Below are 24,422 nucleotides of genomic sequence, written 5' to 3' on the forward strand. Positions count from 1 at the left end.
CCCTTTTTTTTCCTCAATTTATTTATTTCCGGTCCATTTTTTTCGTAGTCACAATCAATCATTTTACGACATTGAGGAACAACGTCGATTGGCTGAAGGGGCAGATGCCTTGCTAAATTTGGCTGGCATTGCAACGACAAACCACTGTGATACCACAAATAACACGACGACGACGACACGAAGTCCCGCCGTTAAGAGACTTGGATCGCCGGAATTTAATTCGCATCCTTATTACTCGGCAGCGAATCAAACCAGTATCACGCATAACTACTCATCACCCCCGAAAAAGCACAAATCTCGCATGCTAAAGTCCAAACTGAAGAAAAAGGCGTCGTGGTTGCGGTAATATTACCGCGAAACTAAAATTAGGATTTAAGATTAAAAAAAAAATAATTCGCAAAGAAAAAAATATTTATGTAAAAAAAATCAAAAAAATTTAGGCTTTCAACCAGATACTTACTTAGGAAACCAGAAAACAATCATTGATGTCCCTGAAAAAAAAATAGTGCTTTTCTTTAAAATTCTAACAAAAAAAAAATATTGAGATGCTAGTCGCGATTTATGTTTTCGCCACACAAAAAGTTCTCGACATTTCTACCACGCAACCCGCTCACGGGATGTACTTAAATATAAGCTATGAGAAATAAAAATCTAAACTATGTGCCAATCTACTATATATTTTTGCTACAAAAGTTATGCTTCTTAAGTGAATCAACAAAAAAAAAATCAAACACTAAAAAATCTTTAAGTCAAGTTAAGTTCACATTTTTGCTGTTTATATTAAAAATATATAAAAATAATGAAAAAATATGCTTATGAAACAAAAAATATTAAAAACATATATAATGTTGATGTTATTATGATTAAATTATCGATGTTTGACCGAAAATGTATACAAAACTAAACTTTCTAAACGTAAAAAAATGAAACACTACATTTTAGATATACATTGTCTTCCATTAAAATGTATGAAGATATTTACGCACCCCACAAAAATTTTAATAAAAAGCTTATTTGCTTCAAATTTCTTCTTTTTTAACAAAATTTTTAATTTTTTTTAAAATTAAAATTCAAAAAATAATCAGACGGGTGAAGAAGAACGTTGCAAAAAATCAAAGGAATTCACAAAAAAGCAATAAAATGTAAAGGAAACAAAATTTTATTATATGTTATATATATAATATTATAATGGTAACAAAAAATATAAATGAATAATTTTAAGACAAAAGAAAAATATTTAAATTTAAAATCAAATAAATGTTATAATTAAATAAAAAATAATGCAAAATTAGGCTTTTTATTAACACAATAGATTAAATGTAAAAAAATCCCATATTTAATTTTAAAATGTTATATTTAATAATGTATAAATTATTATTCTTATTAATAATACGCAAAATTAGTTTTATTTTAAAATAAAGGAAAATTGTATGGAGAATGCTGTAGGTAGGCAGAAAATTGCAAAACTTATCAAAAAAAATTTATTATACTATATGAGACTTGTTGAGTTTTCCTATAATAATTATTACTTATTTATATTTTATTTAGAACGTTTATAATAATTATTAATTTTAATTAAAAAAAAAAATATATTAAAAATTTTAAATATAAAAAGTAGTTCTAGATAAAATTTGATTTCTTAATTAAATTAATGAATAAATAAATTACATTAGATAAAAAATAAAAATGAAATGTCTGAAATCGTCCAAAGACTTATAAAATTATTATTATAATAATTACAGGTATGATAATGACAGTTTTTGTTCTGCTATATTTTTGTTTGTTATCATCGTGCTGAATTTTATTTATGAAAAGTGATTAAAATTTATTCATTAATTAAAATAAAATTTTCAAAGAAAAAATAAATGCCTTGGGTTTTTATTATAAAAATAAATTCTTATGATAAGTATTTGTTATATTAGTAGATATGTATTTAAAAATTAAAAAAAAAATAAAAAATTATTTGATTATATTTACGATAGATATGAAGGAAGAAATAAAGTGATGAAATAATAGAAAAAATAAATTCGTTTTTTATTTATAATATTTTTTTTTCAAAAAATATTAATTGAATCAAATATAAAAACAAAATGAGATAATTATATTTTTAATTTTTATTTAATTTTTTTTCTTTAAAATAAATTTTATTTATTTAACAAATTTAAATATTTATTTGTTAAATAAACAAATTTTATTTTATTTAAAGAAAAAAATTAAATATATAAATTTTATAAAATTAAATTATTTCATTTTATTTTTATATTTATTTATAAATCGTTTTTTTATCAAAAAAAAAAAAAAATAATAAATAAATAATTAAAAAAAAGAAATAAAAAAATATTTATAAATATTTAAATAAAAAAAAATATATAGATAAATAATTTTTTTATTATTTCAATTGAAATTAAATTAAACATTATTTTATTATTATTTTGCTTAATTATAATAATTATTTTTTAAATAAATTTTAACTTTTTTAATTTTTTATTCAATTCTTTTGATTTTAAATTATTAATAAATAAAAAAAAATATTTTTATACACACAAAAATATATATAATTTTTTTTAAATTTTAATTAAAAATTTTTAATTATTTTTTTTTCGCTTTAAAAAAAATAAATTTAAATTCATCGATCCAAACGACCAAAATTTTCAAACAAAAATCTTGATCGATTCTACATAAAAGATCATACGGAGAAAAATAATCGAGACCACACATTTACCTAAAATTCACTCATACAACTACAAACGTTCATTTTTCGTCTTTCATTCATTCACATATTTTAACTGACTGACTACGCATAAGACAATACGATTAGTGCACGGAACATGTGTATGATGAATGAAGGCAAGACGACATGGTTAACAGACTCACGCACTTGTCTTGGTTATTGTGATTCTGATCATCAGTCGAGTATCAACTTTTGAGCCGTTTAGTCGGTCTTGTCACGTCAATTTTTTTTTATTCGTGAAAAATTATTTACAAAAAAATAATTTTAAACTAACCGGTCGAACATATTTTGACTGAAAAATCAATAAATAAAATTAAAAAAATAAAAAATTATAAGAAAAAAAATAAAAACATTAAAAAAATTGTAAAGTGTAACAACAACTTTAAACGAAAAAAAATTCTCGGATGATCAAACTTTATGAAATATTGGCAAAATACGAGAATTTTTCTCAAGTGATGTGAACTAATTTCGATTGAGTGTTCGTAAAATTAATTGTATTTAATTAGTTTTGCCCAAAAAATCGTAGTTTTATGTGAATTTTATTAAATTTAAGCACATCAGGCACAACATTTCGCCTAACGAAGTGCCAAGACCATAAAAATATACGAGAACACACACAATCATACATATTTAACTTGTTTTTTTTTCCTCGGCCGTAGAACGTCGTACACGGATTTGGATTGTTTTCAAAACATCTTGCATAAAAAATATCTCGTGTAGGAGCTGAGAGAATGAATAAATGAATTGCATACAAAAGTGAATAAAATAAAAATACCTACACAGTTCATCGTCCATATCAATATATATGTTGTGAAGCAAAGATAGGTGAAGAAGAAGAAGAATATGAAATAAAATAAAAATAAAAAAGAATCCACACACACACGAAAGTAAGAAGAAGAAAGAGGAAAGAGTGTACCTCTAGATGAATTATTTTTTAAAGGTTTCTAGTCGTCGTCTTCGTCACACAAAATAAGATTATACATGTTTTTTTATGCTTCTTTCCTCTGTTGTGTGCCATCTCGCAAGTGAAACAAGAATGAAATATTTTTAAATGAACAATTTTTGGTCTTCATTTATTATTTTTCTTCGATATCCGAGAGAAAGGTTCGAAAAAAAGTGTATATGAAAGTTTGTTTTATTATTATTATTTTTATTACGACAAAAACAAAACAGAATATTAACGAGACGAAAAAACAAACTTTATTCTGACAAAAAATAAAATAACGAAAAATAGAAAAAAAAGTTGAAATACGGAAAAAAGTAAGTATTTTTATTTTATTTAAAAGTTCAGTAGTTGTTAGTTCAGTAAAGTCTGGTAATATAAATTAGATCGAAACTTTTGTTTACAAAAAATATTATTACAGATACTCTTCCAGAAATGTAATAAATCTTTCAAAACGCACGCTTGTTTGTTTAGTTTATTATCACAGTACTCCGAAGATGATTAGGTGAAATACTTTTGCGTTGTTAATTGAATTTTCTAATTTTTACAATTTTATGGTGGTCTTTTTTGACGTTCAAAAAAGTTTTAAATAAAATTTTGTTTCATTCATAATTTAAACTGAAAAAAAAAATTTTCATAAAAAATAATTAAATTATATTAAAATAATTTTTTAAAAAATAAAATAATAATATAAATATATTTAAAAATTTCATAATTAAAAATATTTTTTTAATAAATCATATAAAATATATTTTTAATTCATATCATAATTTAGTATTTATAATTTTTTCATTTTTAATTAAAATAATAAAATAATTTAAAAAAATAATATAAAAAAAAATTTTTTATAATTAAAATAATTTTGTTTTCATTGAAATAATTTTTAATCAATTAAAAAATAATTATTTAATTTATAAAAAAAAAAAAAAATAAATAAATAAATAGATTTTATTTAATATTTTTTTTAAATAAAAAAAATAAATTTAACAATAATATTGATAATTTAAATAATCATTTTATATTAAAAAGAGTTTTAAATTACTTAATTTAAATAAAATTTAATTTAAAATAATTATTTTTATTTAATTTAATTTAATCAAATTTATTTTAATTTAATTAATTTAATTTTAAATTTTATTTTAATTTAAATTTAAATTTTAATATAAAAAATATTATTTATTAAAAAAAAAATAAATAGCATTAGGTAATAAAAAAATAAAAGAAAAATAATTTCTTTAGGCTTGAAAAATAAATTATTTATTATTTATATCATTTATTTAAAAAATATTTCATGTTTTTCATGAACATTTTTTTTCAATAAAAACTTGAGTATTTTTAAAATAGTTCTCAAAAAAATTGTTTATTTTCATTTATTTATTTTTTCAAATAATTTGTTACACTTAAATTTAATCTTGTTTATACAAGAAACTAATTCAATGAAAATATTTACCCTGATTATTATTATTTTTAACAAGATTTATGAGAATTTCATGTTAAAAATTTATTTTTTTTACATTTAAAAAAATCCTTCAAGCCCTTTTCGTGATTTTTGTCTCGTTATGCGAAAATTAAACAAAAAATATTTCCGCCAATTTTTTCGTCCTTATTTTTTGATTTCCGTTCTCATTTTTCATGATTATTGTTTTTGATCATCATTATTATTATTATTTATTATGTGATTGCTTCCGGTCTTTAAACATAAATATAAAGAAGATGAAATATGCGTAAAAACGTGCCAATATGAATGGAATTTTTTCGGAATTTATAGATCGTGAGAATTATGGCAGATCAAAATTTATTTAGATTTTAGAAGATTTGAACTTGAATTTATTAAAAAAAATATTTTTATTTTTTTATGTTTAAAAAGTGTCTGGAAATTTTTTTTATCTTGTTTATTTTAAAAGGAACGAGTTGATGTAAATATTTTGTTATTTATCTGATCATGATATGAATGTGTGTTTAACTAAAAAAAAAATGTTAAAGCCATTTTAACTTCCTGACGGATGAGTAACATTCAAAGACACCTCTATTTACTTTTTTCCAAGAAAATGCTGATTATGTTCTTTTTTATTGTTTATTATTATCATATATTTTTTTTATATAAACAAATTTTTATCAATGAAACTGTTTTTTAAGTTTTTTTTGACAAACATGACAAAATTACGTAATAATCTGCTTAGTATTCATGATACGCACTTTAAAACCGGCACTTTTTTATGTTTGTTTAGTTATTTTTATGTTAAAAAAAAGAGTTTTGTTTGTTTAAGATTAGGCATTTTTCGTGTTTGTGATATATTTATTTATTGGGTGTGGTCAGAAAAGTGTCTCACATGATAAAAAAGTGTAATTGTGTGTCCAAAAAGGCAGCTAATTTAAAATGCAATCGCGTCTTGGGTGTTATTTGGAAACGTTTTGTGGCGTAATTGACAAAATTTGTTTGCCACTGTTTCTTAATATATGTTTAAAATATTGAAAAAACATTTAAAGATATTATCATATATGAATTTTGATGTTGATCAAATAACTTTTCCCCTTTTTTAGTGAGTTTTAGTGAGTTCCGAAGATATTTCCGAGAAATATAAAAATATTTTGTTTCGTGTAATTACCTTCCATAAAATTAATATGACATGATGGCAGGTGCTCCCGAACTTGTTTCTTGTTTTTCTTATTAAAAACATATAATTTTGATGTATTTTGAATATTTTTAAAATTTTAATTTCTTTTTTTATTTTATATTTTTTTTTTCAATAAAAGAAACAATTTTTCTAATTTAATAAGAAATTAATAAAAATAAATCAAAAAATTTTCAGGATGAAGTCAAGCGTGTTATTAACCTTGACCGTGATGAGGATGATTTTAATGTGTGTCAACTGAACCTAATTAGATGAAAAATGACTGCACATTAACAATAAAATGACGACAAAAAAAGTATCAAATTTTCAAATATTTTTTTTGAAGATTTTTTTTTCAAATAAATTTGTGAAATATGCAATAATCGTCAAATTCCGCACCTTTTACGGCGCAAATTTTAACATATACACGCGATGAAATGTATTTATAAATGACCAAGGCTTATCAAACATTTATTTTTATTGGCATTTATATCATTTTTCAATTTTTTTTGTGAATAAAAATAGACATTTGCCATCAATGTGTTAAAAAGATGCAAAATCAGTGATGTAGAAAGATTTTGCAAAGAAGATATTTTATTTCTTTTCTTTTAATTGATTATTTTTGGTAAATTTTAAATTTTTAAAGAAAAAAATTTGAAATGATTTAAGTATTTTAATATTTAAATGAAATTTATTTAAATAAAAAAAATAAAAATTTATTTAATTAATTAATTTTATTTTTTTAAATATTTATATAAAAAAAAAATTTTAAAACCTAAAAATTATTTAAAATTAAAAAAAAAATAAATTCTGAGCCTTAACAGTTTTTTATATATTTAATTAAATTAATTAATTATTTATAAATTTTTAATTAGAAATTTAATTTTTTAATCCTTGATGAAAATAATAAAATTTTTCTTTAATATTAATTCGTTGTAAAATGCTAAAATTCTACACTCATGTTAAACACCTTGCTACAAAAAATGATAAAAAATCTAATCTAATAATTTATGATTACTATTTTATATTAGGCGCCATCATTTATAGCAAATTGGCACCTCAATCAACAACAAGCTATTTACCGCTGAAGTTTTATCACTTTCCAGCCAGTTTCATGGATATAATTAAAATACATTTATTTTAATATCTTGTTTCATAAAAACTTTATTAATCTCTTCATTTTAATACTTTTAATAAATTTAATTATTATTATCGATTCATGTCTCTACGAGATGTCTTCACTTAGTGCTTTAGACGTCCTTTCCAGAGATTATTTCTAAAAAAGATTAAAAGTCACTCAAGAAATTATTTTTTTTTGCTCTTTTCTTAATGAGAAAACAGCAAAACACTCAATTTAATTTAAATTCAAGCAAAAATAGCAAATTAAAAATGTATATTTCGCGCAACTAATAACACGATGCTATCCGCGATGACAGACATACGATGTCAACGTTTTTTTTTTGTATCAGCGAAAGAACATGATAAAAACACATAAAACTACCTTGTTCATTTTTCAACAGGCTATCGCGTTAAGTGTCAAAATATTGTTGCTATAAACAGGTTCATCTTGTTTTATTTTATATATTTTTGGTTTATAGAAAATAATATTTTGTATTAATTTTTTGCGACGAAGAATATTCATTAGCGTGCGGAGAGAGTGAGACGAAATAAATCACAAACGGCGTCGAATTACGTCAGAACACTCAAGTGGTCAATTTTTTGTTCGTATTTCCTAAAAAAAAGAAAAATATATATATGTAGAAAGTTGTCATTGAAAAAAAAATCAACGATAGAACTGCATTTTGATATTAAACCACGTGGTTTGAAATTTTTGAATGTGAACTGGGATAAAATTTTACTTCAGATTTTTTCAATCTTTTTATTTATTTTTAACCGCTTTTATAAGAAAAAATGTGATATTAAACTTGAATTATGAAAATATTGGATCTAAAGAACTTAATTTTAATGATCACGTGGTTTGAAATTTTTAAATGTAAACTGGGATAAAATTTTATTTATTTAAAATTGTTAAAAAAATTTAGAATGTATATTGGGATGGATTTTATGGAAATAAAAAAACATTGGGGTGAAAAATTTAAATTGTGCATTGGGATAAGTCACGTGGTTGATTATTTCACGAATTTCAAACCACGTGACTTTTCCCAATGCACATTTTGAATTTTTTACCCCAATGTAAAAAGTTTTTTTTTGTTTGAAAATTTTTTCCCAGTTCACATTCTAACTTTTTTTTAAAAACAATTTGATATAAAAAAAAAACTTTCATCCCAGTTCACATTTTGAAAAAATTAACCACGTGACCAATTAAAATTTTTCCGCCAGACATCATCATTTTTTCTTCGAAATGCGGCAAATTAAAAATGTGAAAAGGAATAAAACAATTGAAAAAATCTGGGAAGTGCTTCCTTCCTCCTCTACCCAAACGTGGACTGTCACAATAGTTCCTCCCATCCTGTTTGCCATCAAATTTGAAGGATTCGTTCACAGTGGTTGATTTAGATAATGATGATTATCAGTCAGTAGCATCGCTCGCCCTTGTTCTCGTAAAATCTCTCGAAAAAAAAAGAAGAAGTGCCGATGCATTGTATGATAATTACTTCTTTTGTCCGAAAACTCTTGCGTCTCATGTTTCTTCGCATTCCGAGTAATATTCCTAAAGGACCGTATTGTTTCCTTTTTTTCATCTCTCAATGCTTTTATGAGAGACACACATTGACAACAACAATAGACAATTTAATGAGCACGAAATGCGTTAGACAAAGAACAAACACGTACAGAAGTGAAGTGAACAAAAAAAGATGAAAGAAACGGAAATATGAAAGTTAATAATAGGGCATTTAAAACAAACATTCTAAGACTTTTTGGTATCAATTTTTATGTATCTGTTGATCAGCAGGCAATAAGGTGCCGTGTCGACGAATAATATCTAAAAATTCTAAATTCCATTTGGAGAAAGAAAGAAAAAACAAAAAAAAATAATTTAAAAAAAGATGAAAAAATAGATTTTGTGTCGTCGAATGAACGCATGTCGATCAATGTTTTTTTTTAGAGTTCAGTTTACAAAAATTTTAAATTTATTAATGAAGTAGAAAAATATTTTCGGGTGTAAAGTTTTGTGTTTTTGTGTTAAAATAAATGTTTGTGATGGAGAACCTAATTAATTAACTTGAGAAATTTATGGTTTTATTGCCTTTTTTCTTTAGTTTTTTTTTATTTTTAATTCGATAACCCCAATAAATGGATTTCGTTCGATCATCAGTTTTACTCTTAAATGGTTATGATGTGCGTTTTATCTATGTGGCGATTGATTACATAGAGAAGTTTGTTAAAAAGGGTCATTAATCTGTCTCGAAAAAAAAGTTTCAAGTGATGTTGAGAGTTTTTATGTCTCGCGAATGAATTTTTTATGATTTTTTTTTTAATTTTTCGGTTAAAAATTAAAAAAAAATTTTTTAAACATAAAATTTTTATTAATATTTTAATGAAATTTTTATTAAATTTTTAAAATTCTTTTAAACTACATTTTGTGAAGCTTTTATTAAAAAAAAATTAAAAAAAAAATTATAAAAAAATATTAATATTTTTTTTTACTTTCGAATATTAATTTTTTTATTAAATAATTAAATTAAATTATTTGAATAACAAATTTGAGTTAATTTTTGTTAAATAATAAAATAAAATAAATAAAATAAATAAAATAAATAAAATAAAATAAATAAAATAAAATAAATAAATAAAATAAAAAAATAAAAATAAAATAAATAAATAAAAATAAAATAAATAATTAATAAATAATTTTTTAAACAAATAAATAAAAGTCAAAAATTATTTTTTTAATTAAATTTATTATTTTTTAAATTTTTTTAATTTTTTTTTAATAATCAGATTAATTATGAGAAAAATTCTTCCTTCAAAATTATGTCAAATTCCCATCAAACCTTCAATCAAAAAAAAAATTCATTCTAAAAAAATCTAAAATTCGTAACGGTCCCTTGCTCCATCTAATTGTCGTCAATTCCTCACCTTATGTGGTCTAGTTAACATAACAAAAACTCAACAAACAACTCCTAATACCATTAAAAACTATTTTTTTTTATTATTTAATACTATCAAAAAATACATAAAAATTAGTAACAAGATTTATTTACTGAAGCATAAAAGTTAAAGCCATATTTTTTACGATAATTGCTCCAAAATAAATACTGCTCATCGTATTGTTGCTTTTGACATGCCGGAGAATTTTGATTTAGGTAACGTAATTATTTATGAAAAACACGGAATAAAAATGTCGTTTATTGATCTCGTCATACATAAAATGTCGAAATGAAAAAAAAAAAAATTAACAAGTTTCGGCTGTAAATGTGTCATAACTTTTCCGAAAAACAGGCATTTTTATGACGAAAAATGAAAAATTTTCTCGGAAATAATTTTGAGATGAGTAAAAACAATTTTTTTTTGAAAAATATTTATTTGTCGATGAATATTTTTCCACGATTTAATATTTTTGTCGTGCGTTCTCACCATCAGCAGAGACGAGAGATGCACGGGAAAAAAGTCACTCCCACACAAATTCTTTTGAGATATTTTTTTTTTCATGTTGAATCGAACAAGTTGGTTTGTTATTTTTTGTTTGTTTGTAGAGAACAAGAATAAGAACATTGTTCTAAAAAGACAATTTGAAAGAATTTCATAAAATTATGTTGAGGAATTTATTCAATAAGTGAAAATTAATTGATTTGTCAATTATTTTTAATAACTAAAAATTTTAATGTTAATATTTTTTATTTAAAAAAAAAAATAATTTTTCAAATATTTATTTTTTTTAATTTTTTAAAAAATTATAATTTTTTAAATATTTTTTTTAAAAAATTGAATATTTATAAAAAATATAAAAAAATTATAAATAATTTTAAAATATTTTAATTAATTATTTTTGATATTTAAATATTCAGAAAAAAATATTTAAAATTATAAAACCTGCAAATTTTGTACAAAAACTATAAAATTATTTTAAAATAAAAAAAATAATATTTAAAAAATATTTTTTTTTATTCTTGAATTAATTATTAATGATTAAAATAAGGAAAAAAATTTATAAAAAAAAAATTTACAAAAAAAAAATAATACAAAAATTATTATTTATTTATTTTTCAACATTTTAATGTAAAGTTGTTGTTTTTAATTTTTCAATAATTTATACATAAAATTTTATAAAATTTTAACGTAAACTGAATTTGAGAAAAAATTTTTAAACAGGTGTCGTATTTTATTTATCGTCAAAATTATCTTCGCTTCGAAAATTTTCAATCTTTGCAAAATATTTTCGCACCTTCATTGAATTCCAGAACGAGGTAAAACGCATCTTTGTTGTGCAACAATAATTCTTTCTGGTTCTCCGATTTTCTAAAGGCTGAACCTCTTTTGTCACTTTTTTCTCTTGTATTTTGTTGCAGGCCGACGCGTGTGAAACACAACGATGACATAAAATATTTTACGAAGCACATAAAAAAAAATTCAAATAAAAAAAGGAACAGAAAAATAGTAAAGAATAGAAAACGAGCAAGAAACGAAAGAAACTGTTCAAATAATAAATATGGAATCGATCTCTGCTTGAATGCACATAAGAATGCAGCATGTCTTCTGACCGATCTATGCCGATGCGAAATAAGTTAAATGCTTCTTAATACAAAATAAAACACATAAAAAAAGATAAATGACGACGACATACAGGCAAAAAGGTGAATAGTTTTCTATATTTTTTTTCTTCTCATGTGCTTCGAATATTTTTGTTTGTTATTCAAAAGAGAAAAAAAAAGCGAGAGATCTAGAGTAATGTAGTGGATTTGTTTATACAATACTTAACACCTAATTATTATGTGAGTGTCAGAACCATTTCTGGTCTATTTTCTGCTGTGAGAGATTTCGGAGCAGATTTCACATCGTTGCAATGAAAGTACAAAGGGAATTATTTTCGAGAAATGACACGAGAGTAACGAGCTGGAAAAATTTTATAATAATAGCGCATAATAGTTGCATGGAGAGTGTTTTGGAATGTTGTGAACTAAACTTTTGTGCTGTTCGGCGGTCGGTGCAAATAAGATGTTAACACCAAATAATGAGTTCATGAGATTCTCATCAAAAGAAGTAAAAATTAACATACGGTTCACACTGTGAAAAATTCATGTTTTAAACATTAAAAAATTGCGAGATATAAAATTGAAAAAAATTAAATAATTTTATTTTTTTACTAACAAAAAATTAAAAATATTTTTTTTGTTATTTTCAATTTAAAAAAATAATTTTTAAAATTTTTTATTAAATATTAAATTTATGAATGTCAAAAAAAAAAAAATTAATATTTAAAAAAATATTAATAAATTCATTATTATTAACATGATGAATGATTTTTTAATTAAAGGCTGTTTTCGGTATTTTATTTTATTTTTGTATGTTTTAACTAAATTTTTCTCAAATTTTCTCAATAATAAAGTTCAATAAAAAATTATTTTCATTTTAATTTCAATTATTTTTATTAGATTTTTTAAAAAAAATTTTTTTATTTTTTTTTTATTTTCAATTTTTAAATTAAATTAAAATTTTTTAATTTTAAAATGAAATTTAATTTAAAATAAAAATAATTTAAATTAAAATTAAAAAAAATAATAAATTAAAAAATGCAAATAATTAATAAATTTAAAAAAAAATATTAAAAATTTTAATTTAAATAAAATAATAAAAATTTTTTTTTTCAATTTTTCATCATTTTTTGTCCATTCATAGCCATTTTGACTTATCATATGGCGAGACATAATTTTTTTACACTTCAAACTATTTAGAAAATGATCGCGAGAGTAATTTAAATGTAAATGAAACCGCATTGTGTTAAGACCAGAGCTTCTTAACTTCCTGTTTCTGCGTCAAATTTATCTAAAAAATTATTCAAATTTTTAAAAAAATCTTATAGGAAATACGATCACAGTCATTTGTTTATGATGAAACATACACCTCATTATCTTTATTACGCTATTACACGACTTTAAATTAATAACAAACATTCGAAAAAAAAAATCTTGCAACTATCTTCAATCGTTATTTTGAGCTATTTTGTATGCGAGAGACAAGGAGAGAGAACGAGATGAAAAGAAAAAAAGGTCTGGAGGCGATACACTCTAAACAAAAATTACTTTCTATTCTAATAACAACAGCAATTTAGTAGCGTATTAATATTTAAACCTCAATTTTAGAAGATGGAAAACGACGATGGTGGCACGGCAGCGGTGTGTGGTTAGTGTGTGCTACTATTCTCTCTCTCGCGCTGGCACGACGACGAAGACGACATGAAGTAACGAAAGGTGTATTTGTAGTTGAAATGTAATTAGAAAGAGTGATGTGTTTACTTCCATCATCGCTTGCCTCGGAAAAAATTGCATAACTAATTTAAAATTTTGAAATTTTTCGTTGTTAAACACCTTCACGGTAATGAGGCATGACTTGAATGGGAGTTCTTGGTTATTAAAAATTAATGAAAAATTTATTGTTCTAAAATTTTTCTGCTTTATTGTTGAAAAGTGGATCGAAAATAAAAATTTTCATTAATTTTAATGTGATTTAGATGAAAACAATTTTTAAAATTTTTTTTGAAATATTATTATAAAAAATTAATTAATTATTTATTTAATTTTAATTATTTATTTAAAAAAATATAAAAAATATATTAAAAAATTAATTTAATTTTATAAAAAATTGTAAAAAATTATATTTTAAAAAAAAATTATTAAATTATTAAATTAATAATTAAAATTAATTTCATAGTTTTTCATTTTTTAGAGCAATTTAATTTTTTTTTTATTTTTTTTTAAACATTTAAAATTCAGTCAAAAAAATATTAAAATTTTAAATGAAAGTAACAAAAAATTGTTAAATTATGTAAAAGTCCATTAAAATAATTAAATATTAAAGAAAAATGCTTCACTCAAAAAAAAAAACATGAACTTTTATCAAAAATATTTAATTCACCACTAAAAGCAAGAAAAAAATTATTTCATGTCATATCACTGCGAATTCCTCGAATACCTGCAATGATAAATTTAATTGAAATTGTGGCGCCAGTGTCACGAAAAAAATATCAAAAAATGATATAAAACGTGTGCAAACTAAAAAATTTCCCAAAAATGATAACCTCGATGTAGCTTTAAAAAATTCATAAGAAAAGGTGCCACAAAAGCAAGACACAAAGCTCTTTGCACACAAAATTTAAAATTAAGATATCTTTCAACATTTTTTTTTTGTTGTTCCTCTCTCTTCTGTTTCTCCTTTTATTATGTTTTTTTTTAACGAAACACACAAAAAGTCAAATGTGCAGTTTATTTTATCAATTCTCGGCAACAAAACGCACAGATGAATCATATTACAGAAGCAGAAGGTAGATTTTTCGAAATGAATTATGAAGTTAAATAACACAAAAAAAAAACGTTCAAAAAGCGACACATTTGCTACTCTTTCTTCGTTTCTTCTTATGTTTCTTAATTTTTTTTGCCTTTTTTCTGTGTTAGTCATTCTACCATTTTACATTCTTTCATTGCTGTATTTTGTATGTGATGCACGTACCTTTTTTTGTAGCATAGAAACTTGCGGAGAGGTACAAAATTTCTGCAATGAACGTAAATTTATCGGTTCGGTCGTCAAAACTAGTGCAAGTAATAATTTATTTGATAGAAAAAAATTTACCTGATCCTACTTTGTTACATGTTTCTTTTGCGAAAAATATTAACAGTTGTCAACTTCTAGAATTTTATTGCGGATTTTTATAATTTTTTGTGCTTTTTTTGTGCGATCCGTATCTCATAAATAAATAAATACAAATATATTGAAAGTGCAGTTGTTGTCCAACCACATTAGCATCATGTTGTAAGTGCGTCGTTAACGTATCGCAGGAAGAAGAGCACAGAGGAGGAAGGATTGAGTCGAGTTGGTTAAAAAAAACGAGTTATTGCATGCGTATAACATACATGTGTAAACACTTGTAACCACTTTGGCATCAAAAAAAGGCGCATGTTAAATAGTGTATCGATGGCACGGTGTTACGAAAAGTTTTGAAATTAAGGGATTTTTCTTGGAATTTTTTTTAATGAAAAATATTTGATTTAAAAAATATTTTATTTTTTTTTAATTTTTTAAAATATGTACTTTAATTCCGATTTTTACTCATTTTTTTTTATCCAAATTTATAATATTTTTTTGAAAATAATTAAATTTATAAAAATATATTTAGCGTTTAAAATAATAAGATAAAAAAATTAAATTTTTGATAAAATAAAATAAAATTAATAAAAACATTTATTGAGAAATTTTTATATTATTTATATTATAATTTTTGAAAATTATTTTTATTTTATTTATTTATTTAAACCAAAAAAAATATTTTTTTATATTTTTTGTAATATAATATTTTTAATAAAAATAATGTATCAAAAATTGTAAAAATATGAAACAAAAAATAATTTTCATTTTTATTCTCTATTTTTTATTTTTTTTTAAATTAAAAATTATTATTATTGAAAAAATGAAAAATATTCTAAATTATTTTAAATATTTAATATTTTTTTTTTATTTAATAATTAATTTATTTATTTTTATTAATTTATTTTAATAAATTTATTTATTTATTTTAATTTTAATTTACCATTAAAAATTAAAATAAAATATATTTTTTTGTAACACCGTGCCTTTGCTGCTTTGTCTTATTTTATGCATTTATTTGCACACACAAATATTTATATGATTTTAGAGAACTCTTTCGTCTTCTATAACATTAAAGAAATAAAAAAAACCAAGAAAAAAGTGCAACAACAAATGCAGATAAGAATAAACTATTATAAGAACAGCATAATAAACATGGAAATATTTTAAAACAACACTACAAGTTCGATCCACAACAAACACTAAACGACTTGAGCAGAGGGAGATGCAAAAAAAAAGTAGAAATACATAAAAAGATAATGAAATTCAAAAAAAAAATCACATTGCTATTTTTTAAAACATAATTGCATGTATGTTTCTCTCCTTCTCCCTCTTTATTATTAACAAAAGATTAATTTCTTGCGTACATGACTTTTGTGTCATTTGACTCAAGAGCACTTTACGCATAAATGTAGCTCAAGCTATTTTTGCCTTTCACACCGTCCAGTTCGTGTGAATTCAGAATTATGAATCATGTTTTTTTTTGTGTGAGAGAAATCAATGAGCTAAAGGTGAATATATTTCTTTGGATTTGTTATTAAATTAAATTGAAATTACTGCCTAACAATAAGTCATATTGAATTAATTCCTTCAGGAACGAAATCAATATGGGTATGAAATGTTGTAAATATGCCGCCGTGAACGTGATGATTATGCTGATTTTCATGGGTGAGGCCGTTCGTTATTCTTGTCTGGGCTTGGAACGAACAAAGAATGAATCATTTTTGTTGTTCTTACTTACTCATTCACTTAGAATTTGAAATTGCAAGAAGTTGAAAGCAAAAAAAAAAATTGTCATCAAATCTTTGGGAAACTCTTGCTTCGTTAGACTTCAATCAGAAAATTACGTGTGCCTCTCGTTTGTTCAACAACAACTCATTGATCATTCATATTTTCCAGTTCATTGAATATTAAATTGTTTTAATCAAATGTGGCACAAATTCAATGTATGTTAAAAAATTTTTCGATTTTTTTTTCTTACATCGACAGATTCTTGTTTTTTTTTTGTAAGAATTTAACCACAAAATTATTTACTTACAAGATAATCATCAAAAACCTGACTAACTAACAAAACAAGAGGAGAAAAATGTTTCTGCTTGAGCGCAGTTAGTCCATAACTTAACATAAGTCTTTTGTTTTTCCTCCGTTGTGCGCTATAAACATCCATAAATGGCAAGATTTGTACAAAAACAGCAACAATTACGGGGATTATGGCGCCAATGGCACAAAGACATTTGACTCTTCGCTGTTTTTTTTCCTCTCTGCTTGCTCTATCATTAGCTGTGTGTGAGTTGTACATAATAATAATGTTGCATATTCCGAAAGACAGTGAAAAGATATATTTATGCGAGTATTGTTCTTTTTCATATTTTTTTTTCAATATTCATTCATACAAAGTCTAGCGTACGTATCATTATTTTTTTTATTCTAAACAACACAACAACATATGTTCGATGTTTATTTACAATTTAACATCCAAAGAAAGAGAGATACGTCGTCGTTTGGAGTTAATAATAATAATATTATCTCTTTGTTTTTTTCATTTATTTTGTTTTTTTGCGAAAAGAAACTTTAACTTTTATACGTAATTTATGTAAATAATAACAATCATAATAATAAAATTCAATAATGTAATAAATATATATGTTTTTTTGCCTGTTAAATTGCGGATTGAAAAAAAAAGTATGAAGTTTAAGTTCATCATACAACTTTTCTGTGTGATTAAAAACAACTTTTTGAATCATCTTCAATTGTGAAAAATCAATCTATCGCAAGAAACTTTTTTTTGCGAATTGTCTAAATTCACAAATATATTCAAATATATTTGTCAGAACTCTTATGTTTATGAAAAATTATTAATTTTAATTTTATAACTGACAAATTTGAAATGAAAGTGTTTTAATAACACACAAAACTTTAAAAATGTTCCGGAGTTGCTTAATTAATTTTTTTGTTTTATGAGATTTTCTCTCTCCATGAACCAAAATCCATTATACTCAAAAAAAATTCTATTGACCATTTTATATATCTTATTTTCGACAACTCATAGTCTTTTATGTAACATTAAGTCTTTAAACTTCAGTATACTAACTCGGTTTCTGAAAATAAGTAGTTCATTCTGATCCTTCTGGTAGGCAAAAATTGTTTGTTTCACATTTTGTAGTACCTAAAGTTTTTAAGGTAAAGGTATTTCTCTTGACATACTTAGTTATTTGATGGGTCATCACTTTGTTGACTTTCATGTACTGTAATGTTATTTTCCTTTTGATAATCTTATGCATTAAGCTTGGGTTCTGTCGCTTTTAGATTCTGCAGAGCGTTTTAACGAAATCACTTGACAAATTGTAAAGAAATCTATCCTTTATCGTCTCTTCAAGATTTTTACCAAACATACAAGACGCAGCAGAAATTAATTGATTCAAACATACTAATAAGTTATTTCTGAAAAGACAAAAGATACTTACCTACATTTTTTCCTTCATAGAAAATTTTCATCTGAAAATTTAATAAAAAGAAATAAAAATATTAATGTCGAAAAAAAATTTTCGCGAAACATAAATTCTTCACAATAACCATAGAGATTGTCTTAGAGCAAAAGTTACGAAATATGTGAAAATAAAACGCATCAGAATTGCAAATTTAACAATAAATAAATAAAAATATGAAAAAAAAAAATAATAAATGAACTTGAATATTTTGCTATTGCGCGCGCGATGAGATGTGTGATGAGAAATTTCGCTTCTATGAATATTTTTGCATTGCAGCTTAACGTTTCATGGGAGGATGAAATATAGGATGAGAAAAAAAGTATTTTATTTAAAAACTTTTCCCTTTAGTGAAATTGAGACTAAATGCATAACTTTAACTTTACAAGCGATCAATAAAACTTAACTTGCACATGAATAGAACGAATAAATTTCAGTTCACAACATGAGCTTAGCACATTTTTCCACTCATTTAAGTCGAATGCATTTTCTTTCATTTCTTGCCACATTAATTTAATGTGACACCTTTTTGTGCAATCATTGCAGTGTGCAGCTCTTAGATACTTACGCCCAACGGTGACATTCAATTTATTTTGTCCATCTCGTGGACTAGACGAGGAAAATGGCGTCTCTTCTATTGAATCGCTGCATGAGTTCGTCTCAGAATTGCGAGCATCAAAAAATTTCAATTTTGCGTGCGTCTCTCGTGGGATTGTGTGTGTATAAAAATATCTCAGTTGCCATTAATTTATTGCCAACATTAGGTGACCTCTTGTTATCTTTTATAGTTTTTTTCCACTATTATATCATAATTTTATTATTTTTTAACATAATTTTCATTCATTAAATTTTACATAAATTTTCCGTAAATTTCCTGTCTGAAGAAAAAAAGAAGACAAATAAAAATTGTTTTTTTTTCGTTCGATATTTTTCTTGTTCTTTTTGACAAAAATTATTTTTTTAGTGTCATTTTATTACCTTGTAAAAAATGTGACAAATTTAAAAATATACGCGCGCAAAAAAAAAAAATTATCAACCAGACATCATTGTTTAACCGCACAAAATGAGCGAATTGTCTGGCAATATGACACGGCATCAATAATGTGTCGCTTGGTTGGTTTTCCTCTCGACAACGAATTTTTCATATAGACGTTTTTCCCGAGAAAAACAAAAAATTTTTTTAATGAGGTGCTATTTTTTGTTTAATTTTTTTTTCAAACTTTTTTCTTCGTTCAAACCCGCGAGCAAAATTTTATTTTTGTAAAAACGAATAAAATGACGTGTAAAAAAGTGTCTCACCTCATACATCAAGCTTTAAATAAGTGTCTGTCAAGTGAGCTACTTACGTGATTTTTTCGTGTGCAATTATTATTCCCTTCCATGCGACGACGACGAGCCTCGATCGTAAGTTGACCATCCACGCGAAAGTAAACAATGATAAATAATGAGGAATGCTCTCAATCCGCGTTGAATTTGTTTATTTTCCGTCTTTTACTTTTGAATATTTTATTCGATTCCCACACGCTTGTTGCATTTTCGTATTAAAATCTTCTTCGAGTGGTTTGCTGCCGTAAAATTCTTTAACTTTTTTCAATATTTTGTAATAACGTGCGTTTTGTTTATATATTTTTTTATGGATCTTCGTTCGTTTTAAGAGTTAAATAAATAAATAAGAACTACTTACTTTTTTCTTTATATCGCTCGCAAGTAACGCAAGTCACTCAAATATATATTTTTAATAATTTTAAAAAATTATTCTACTTCTTCCTCATTGACGTCGACGTTTTCTTCCAAACATTCTTTTTTTTTTGTTGTTTATACTTGAGTTGAGACAAAATCACTCAACGACTTACAAATAGATTTGACAGGTTCTATTTTTATCTTTCGTTGTAATTTCTCGGAATTTGTAAGCTTAAAATTATTTCCTGATTGATTAATTAACGATCCTTTTATTTTTTTCTTTCAGATCAAATCATCGAGCAAGCTGATAATTTCAAAGTGAAGAAACAAGTTTTTTCTAAAACAGGTACGTTAATCATTTTTTTTACCTTTATGCTTTTAAAGTGATGAAATTTCTCCTTGTTGTTAAGGATTAAAAATGGCTGAAACCCTTAAATAAATGTTAAAGTGTTGATTTCTAGATACTTGAGCTTAACAAAAATTTGCTCTAAAAGATGATTCAGCAAAAATTTGTTAAAAATATTTTTTAAAGTGGTTCTTTGCAATAAAATGCGATAATTATCGAGAACCAGGTTGATTTTAAGACTACTTGAGACAGACTAGACCTGAAAATTGCCATTTTGTTAAATATTATTATAAAATTTGGCGCCAAAATACAAAAATATTGAAATTTGATATTTAACCACGTGACCTTACTTAATGTTATTTTGTATTTTTCTAAAATAAATTTCAAAATTTTGTTCAAATATTTGTTTTAAATATTAATCCGAATGTATATTCCAAATTTCATCCAAGTTGATATTTGTAAAGTGTCAAAAAAATGTATATTTAAAAATTTTTAACCACGTGACCTGAAAATTCGCATATTTGTTCGAAATACGGTAAAAATCAAACAAAAATTAAGCGATTTCTGTCCTTGAGACATTTATTGATCACTTAAAAATGTTTTTATTTAAATGTTTTCCGTTTTACGCCAAAAAACGAACATAAAAAGACAAAATATCAACAATAAACGTCGGAATTTGCTGCACACTTGCTAAAATAAGGTAATAAACAAATTTATTATTACAAACTTTTATGATATCGGAATTTCAAACAAAATTGAATGAATTTCAAGTGAATCAAAAGAGAGGCCCGTAATAATAATAAAGACGATACTAAATTTGAATGTCAGAGAAATGCCGGCAGTTTTCATCTTGTCTAAATATTTTTAATATAGTGTCAGATAGACGCATGACAAGTAATAAAATTAAAATGTTTTCTGTTATAAATATGAGGCGTTTTTATATTTATTTATTATTTTTTTTTGTAAGCTCGTTTTTTTTCAATATTAAAGGTGTGTTGTAAATTTTCATAAATTTAATACAAAAAAATAATCGGAATTGGATTAAAATAAAATAATAAAAAAAAATCAACCAGAGCAAAAAATATTATGTCTCGCGGCGATGAATGCAACATTTAATCAAGAAACTTCATCTGCGCGCTCATATTTCGTGGGATCTAATCATCGAGTAGTAGTTGTTTTAATCCGGTGATCATCAAAACGGCGATAAGTAATGTTGCTGCAGACATACCTGCAATTTTGTGTCCGCCATTGCAAGCGGGTGCCTTCTCGTAATTGCTACCGCCGAGACACGATGCGTACATCATCGCATGAAAAATGTAGCTTTGTTCGTAGTTTCCCACGAAGAGATGGGACCATGGACCGTTTGCGTAGACAGCGACATCTTCGCCGCCATGCGTTTCATCTTCGTACGGAACGTTGGAGGGATATGTGAAACGTGGATCGTGCACGGGCATGTCATCAGGGTTTTTTCGTTTTCCGTTTTCAAAGTGATCGAAGTAACTCATGCCATTGGCGTAAGCAAGAGTTAGAAAGGGAAGACCATCGAGACGGGAAAAGTCACCGACGTCGAGAATGTCGTTGCCACGTTCCTGAAAAAAAGTTCAAAAATTGAACTTTAAAATCGATTTTTGAATTTGAGCAATTTTAAAATACTTAAAATTTTCATTATAAATTTTTTAATTTTAATAATTTATTAATTTTATGTTTAAATTAAATTAATTTATTAATTTTTTAATTTTTTTTTATTTTTTAATTAAAAAATTTTTAATGAAAATTTTAAGTATTTTAAAATTTTTAATTTTTTTTAAAGTATTTTTTTTTTCAAAATAGCTCAAATTTTAAAAATCGATTTTAAATCTTAAATCAATTTTAAATATGTGAAAATGAAAATTTTTACCGGATATCCTCCAACTGTAAAGGTATGAGAATGATCCGCAGTAACAACTATTAAGGTTTCCTCATCGTCAGTTGCATCCTTGGCATATTGGATAGCTTTTGCAAACTCCTGCGTTTCATTCAGCGCCATCTGTCCGAAATTTCTGTGATGCGCTTGATCGATTAAACCTCCTTCAACCAAAAGAACGAAACCTTTTTCATTTTTCTGCAAAATTTCAATGGCTTTTGCTGTCATTTCCTCAAGTGTTGGCTCAACAGAGGGATCTGCTTCCATGTGATAAGCCATGTGAGAGTTGCTGAACAAGCCAAACAAGAAATCAGTGTTGTTTGCATTGATTTTTAGTAATTCATCCTGAAATTATTGAAAATTTTCATAAAAAAATCAATCCTTGAATAAGTTTTTTTTAAATAAAAATTGAAATTTGTGCTTTTGGGTTATGCAATGAACATTACATCACATTTTCTCAATTTTCTATGGATTTTCACATACTTTTCTCAAATTTTTTTACACAGAGACCTTCTCTAAACTAAAACTGATGAATTACAAAAATCCACAAAGAGATTCTTAAAGCAGATTTTGAGTTATCGCATTTCAAAATTTGTATGAACTTAAGACTTTTTAATACTTACACGATTCATAGCAACTTTAGCTCTATCTGAATGTAACTTTTTCCATTCGTCAACTAAATTAATTCTATCTTTTCTCGATCCATTCCAACCATGAATCATTTCCTCAGAAGGATAAAATTCTCGTGAACCTCCTCCAAGTTGAACTTTGAAGTTTTTGCCCGTTTCGCCGAGGATTAATTGCTTAGCAATATCCGTGCATCCTTCCGGAGTATTTCCATCGTTCTCAAATTCACGATCGGGTGAAATGGCATAAGAAGCTGCTGGAGTTGCGTGCGTTAAACGAGTCGTTGTAACAATTCCTGTCGATCTTCCTTGCTCTTGAGCCCATTTCATGATGGTTTTTAAATGATTTTTCTCATTTTGCGCAGCTTTGCAATCCTGAAGTCTTACTTCGCCTGTGACGCCAACAGTTCCGTAATTATTTTTACTTCCTGCGAGAATTGCGGAAGCAGTATTTGCTGAGTCAGGTACTTGATAATTTGGAGCATAAGTCTATTTTTTTTTCAAAAAAAATTAAAAAAAATAATTTTTTGATGAAAAAATAATTTCTTACTTTTGAAAGTCCTGTGAACGGAAACTTCTCAAAAGATAAATAAATATTTTCGTTTCCTAAATATGCTCTCGTCGCCATTTGCGTTGCCAAAGACATTCCATCGCCGATAAAAATAATTACGTTTTTCGCAACTTTTTTGTTCAAGTTCAAGGCTAGACGTTTTTTCAAGTAATTTTGACCGTTATCGATCCAAAATTGCTCTTTTCGTTCCTCCATTGGACCAAGAGGAGCTTTCCACGAAGGATTATCCATGGGATGCGTTGAAGAAGGTCGAACTGTTGTAACGTCATTGCCCGAAGAAACTTTGGTAAAATATTTTTCTGGTTGATAAAGACTTCGAACGTGTGGTTCATGAGCATCTAAAAACAAAAAAAAACTTAAAAATCTCGAAAATCCCTTAAAAATTACTCACATTCAGTCCTTTCAATGAGTTGTTGAGGAAAACCTTTTCCGTGAACGATTAAAAAACTGATAAGCAAAAACTTTTGCGTCAAACCACCCATTTTTACGTCTTGTCAAACCAAAATCCGCAACAAAAGTGCGATAAATCACGATCTTTCGTTTTTTTTAATTACTTAATCAGCGAAGATGATAAGGAGACAGATGATAAAAATTAAATTTGTGCACGGAATGTAAATTTTTCGCAACTAAAATTGGATTTTAGACCGTTTTAAAAACTTTTCATGACACTTTGATACCGAGAATGGCGTTGATGATACCAGAGATAAGCAATTATCTCAATTTTTTTATGTTTTTTATCGATAAGCTAAAAAAGAGACAATTTCATTC

The 24,422-nt window shown here is 24.8% G+C and overlaps 3 protein-coding genes across 9 annotated transcripts in view; 2 read left to right on the forward strand and 1 right to left on the reverse strand.

The window, feature by feature from the left end:
- Positions 1-1,648, forward strand: part of LOC134826922 (probable cyclin-dependent serine/threonine-protein kinase DDB_G0292550) — a 49,899-nt gene extending 48,251 nt beyond the window's left edge. For all 6 annotated transcript variants that reach the window (XM_063839430.1, XM_063839429.1, XM_063839431.1 and 3 more), the window contains one exon: positions 49-1,648. In XM_063839430.1, coding sequence (XP_063695500.1) covers positions 49-346 — 298 coding nt within the window. In that variant the 3' untranslated portion in view covers positions 347-1,648. The remainder of the gene's footprint in view (positions 1-48) is intronic.
- A 1,490-nt stretch (positions 1,649-3,138) lies between these two features.
- Positions 3,139-24,422, forward strand: part of LOC134837166 (interference hedgehog-like) — a 50,976-nt gene continuing 29,692 nt past the window's right edge. For both annotated transcript variants that reach the window (XM_063852517.1, XM_063852518.1), the window contains exons 1-2: positions 3,139-3,991; positions 20,495-20,554. The gene's annotated coding sequence lies outside the window, so the exon portion shown is untranslated. The remainder of the gene's footprint in view (positions 3,992-20,494; positions 20,555-24,422) is intronic.
- Positions 21,513-24,160, reverse strand: LOC134826951 (alkaline phosphatase-like). Its single transcript, XM_063839463.1, has 5 exons — positions 24,046-24,160; positions 23,634-23,992; positions 23,081-23,572; positions 22,452-22,802; positions 21,513-22,143 (listed from the first exon to the last, which is right to left on the reverse strand). Exons 1-5 carry the CDS (start codon positions 24,134-24,136, stop codon positions 21,709-21,711), a joined length of 1,728 nt encoding a protein of 575 aa, XP_063695533.1. The 5' UTR covers positions 24,137-24,160; the 3' UTR covers positions 21,513-21,708.

This window comes from Culicoides brevitarsis, chromosome 1 (genome assembly GCF_036172545.1).
Source record: "Culicoides brevitarsis isolate CSIRO-B50_1 chromosome 1, AGI_CSIRO_Cbre_v1, whole genome shotgun sequence".
In the NCBI taxonomy this organism is placed as follows: domain Eukaryota; kingdom Metazoa; phylum Arthropoda; class Insecta; order Diptera; family Ceratopogonidae; genus Culicoides; species Culicoides brevitarsis.

Bases quoted from the DNA above. Each gene is read 5' to 3' on its own strand.
- LOC134826951 (XM_063839463.1), bottom strand. From the start codon at position 24,136: ATGGGTGGTTTGACGCAAAAGTTTTTGCTTATCAGTTTTTTAATCGTT. The intron at 23,573-23,633 runs GTAAGAAATTAT...AAAAAAAAATAG, and splicing joins CGTTCACAGGACTTTCAAAA to ACTTATGCTCCAAATTATCA. The intron at 22,803-23,080 runs GTAAGTATTAAA...CAATAATTTCAG, and splicing joins CTAAAGTTGCTATGAATCGT to GATGAATTACTAAAAATCAA.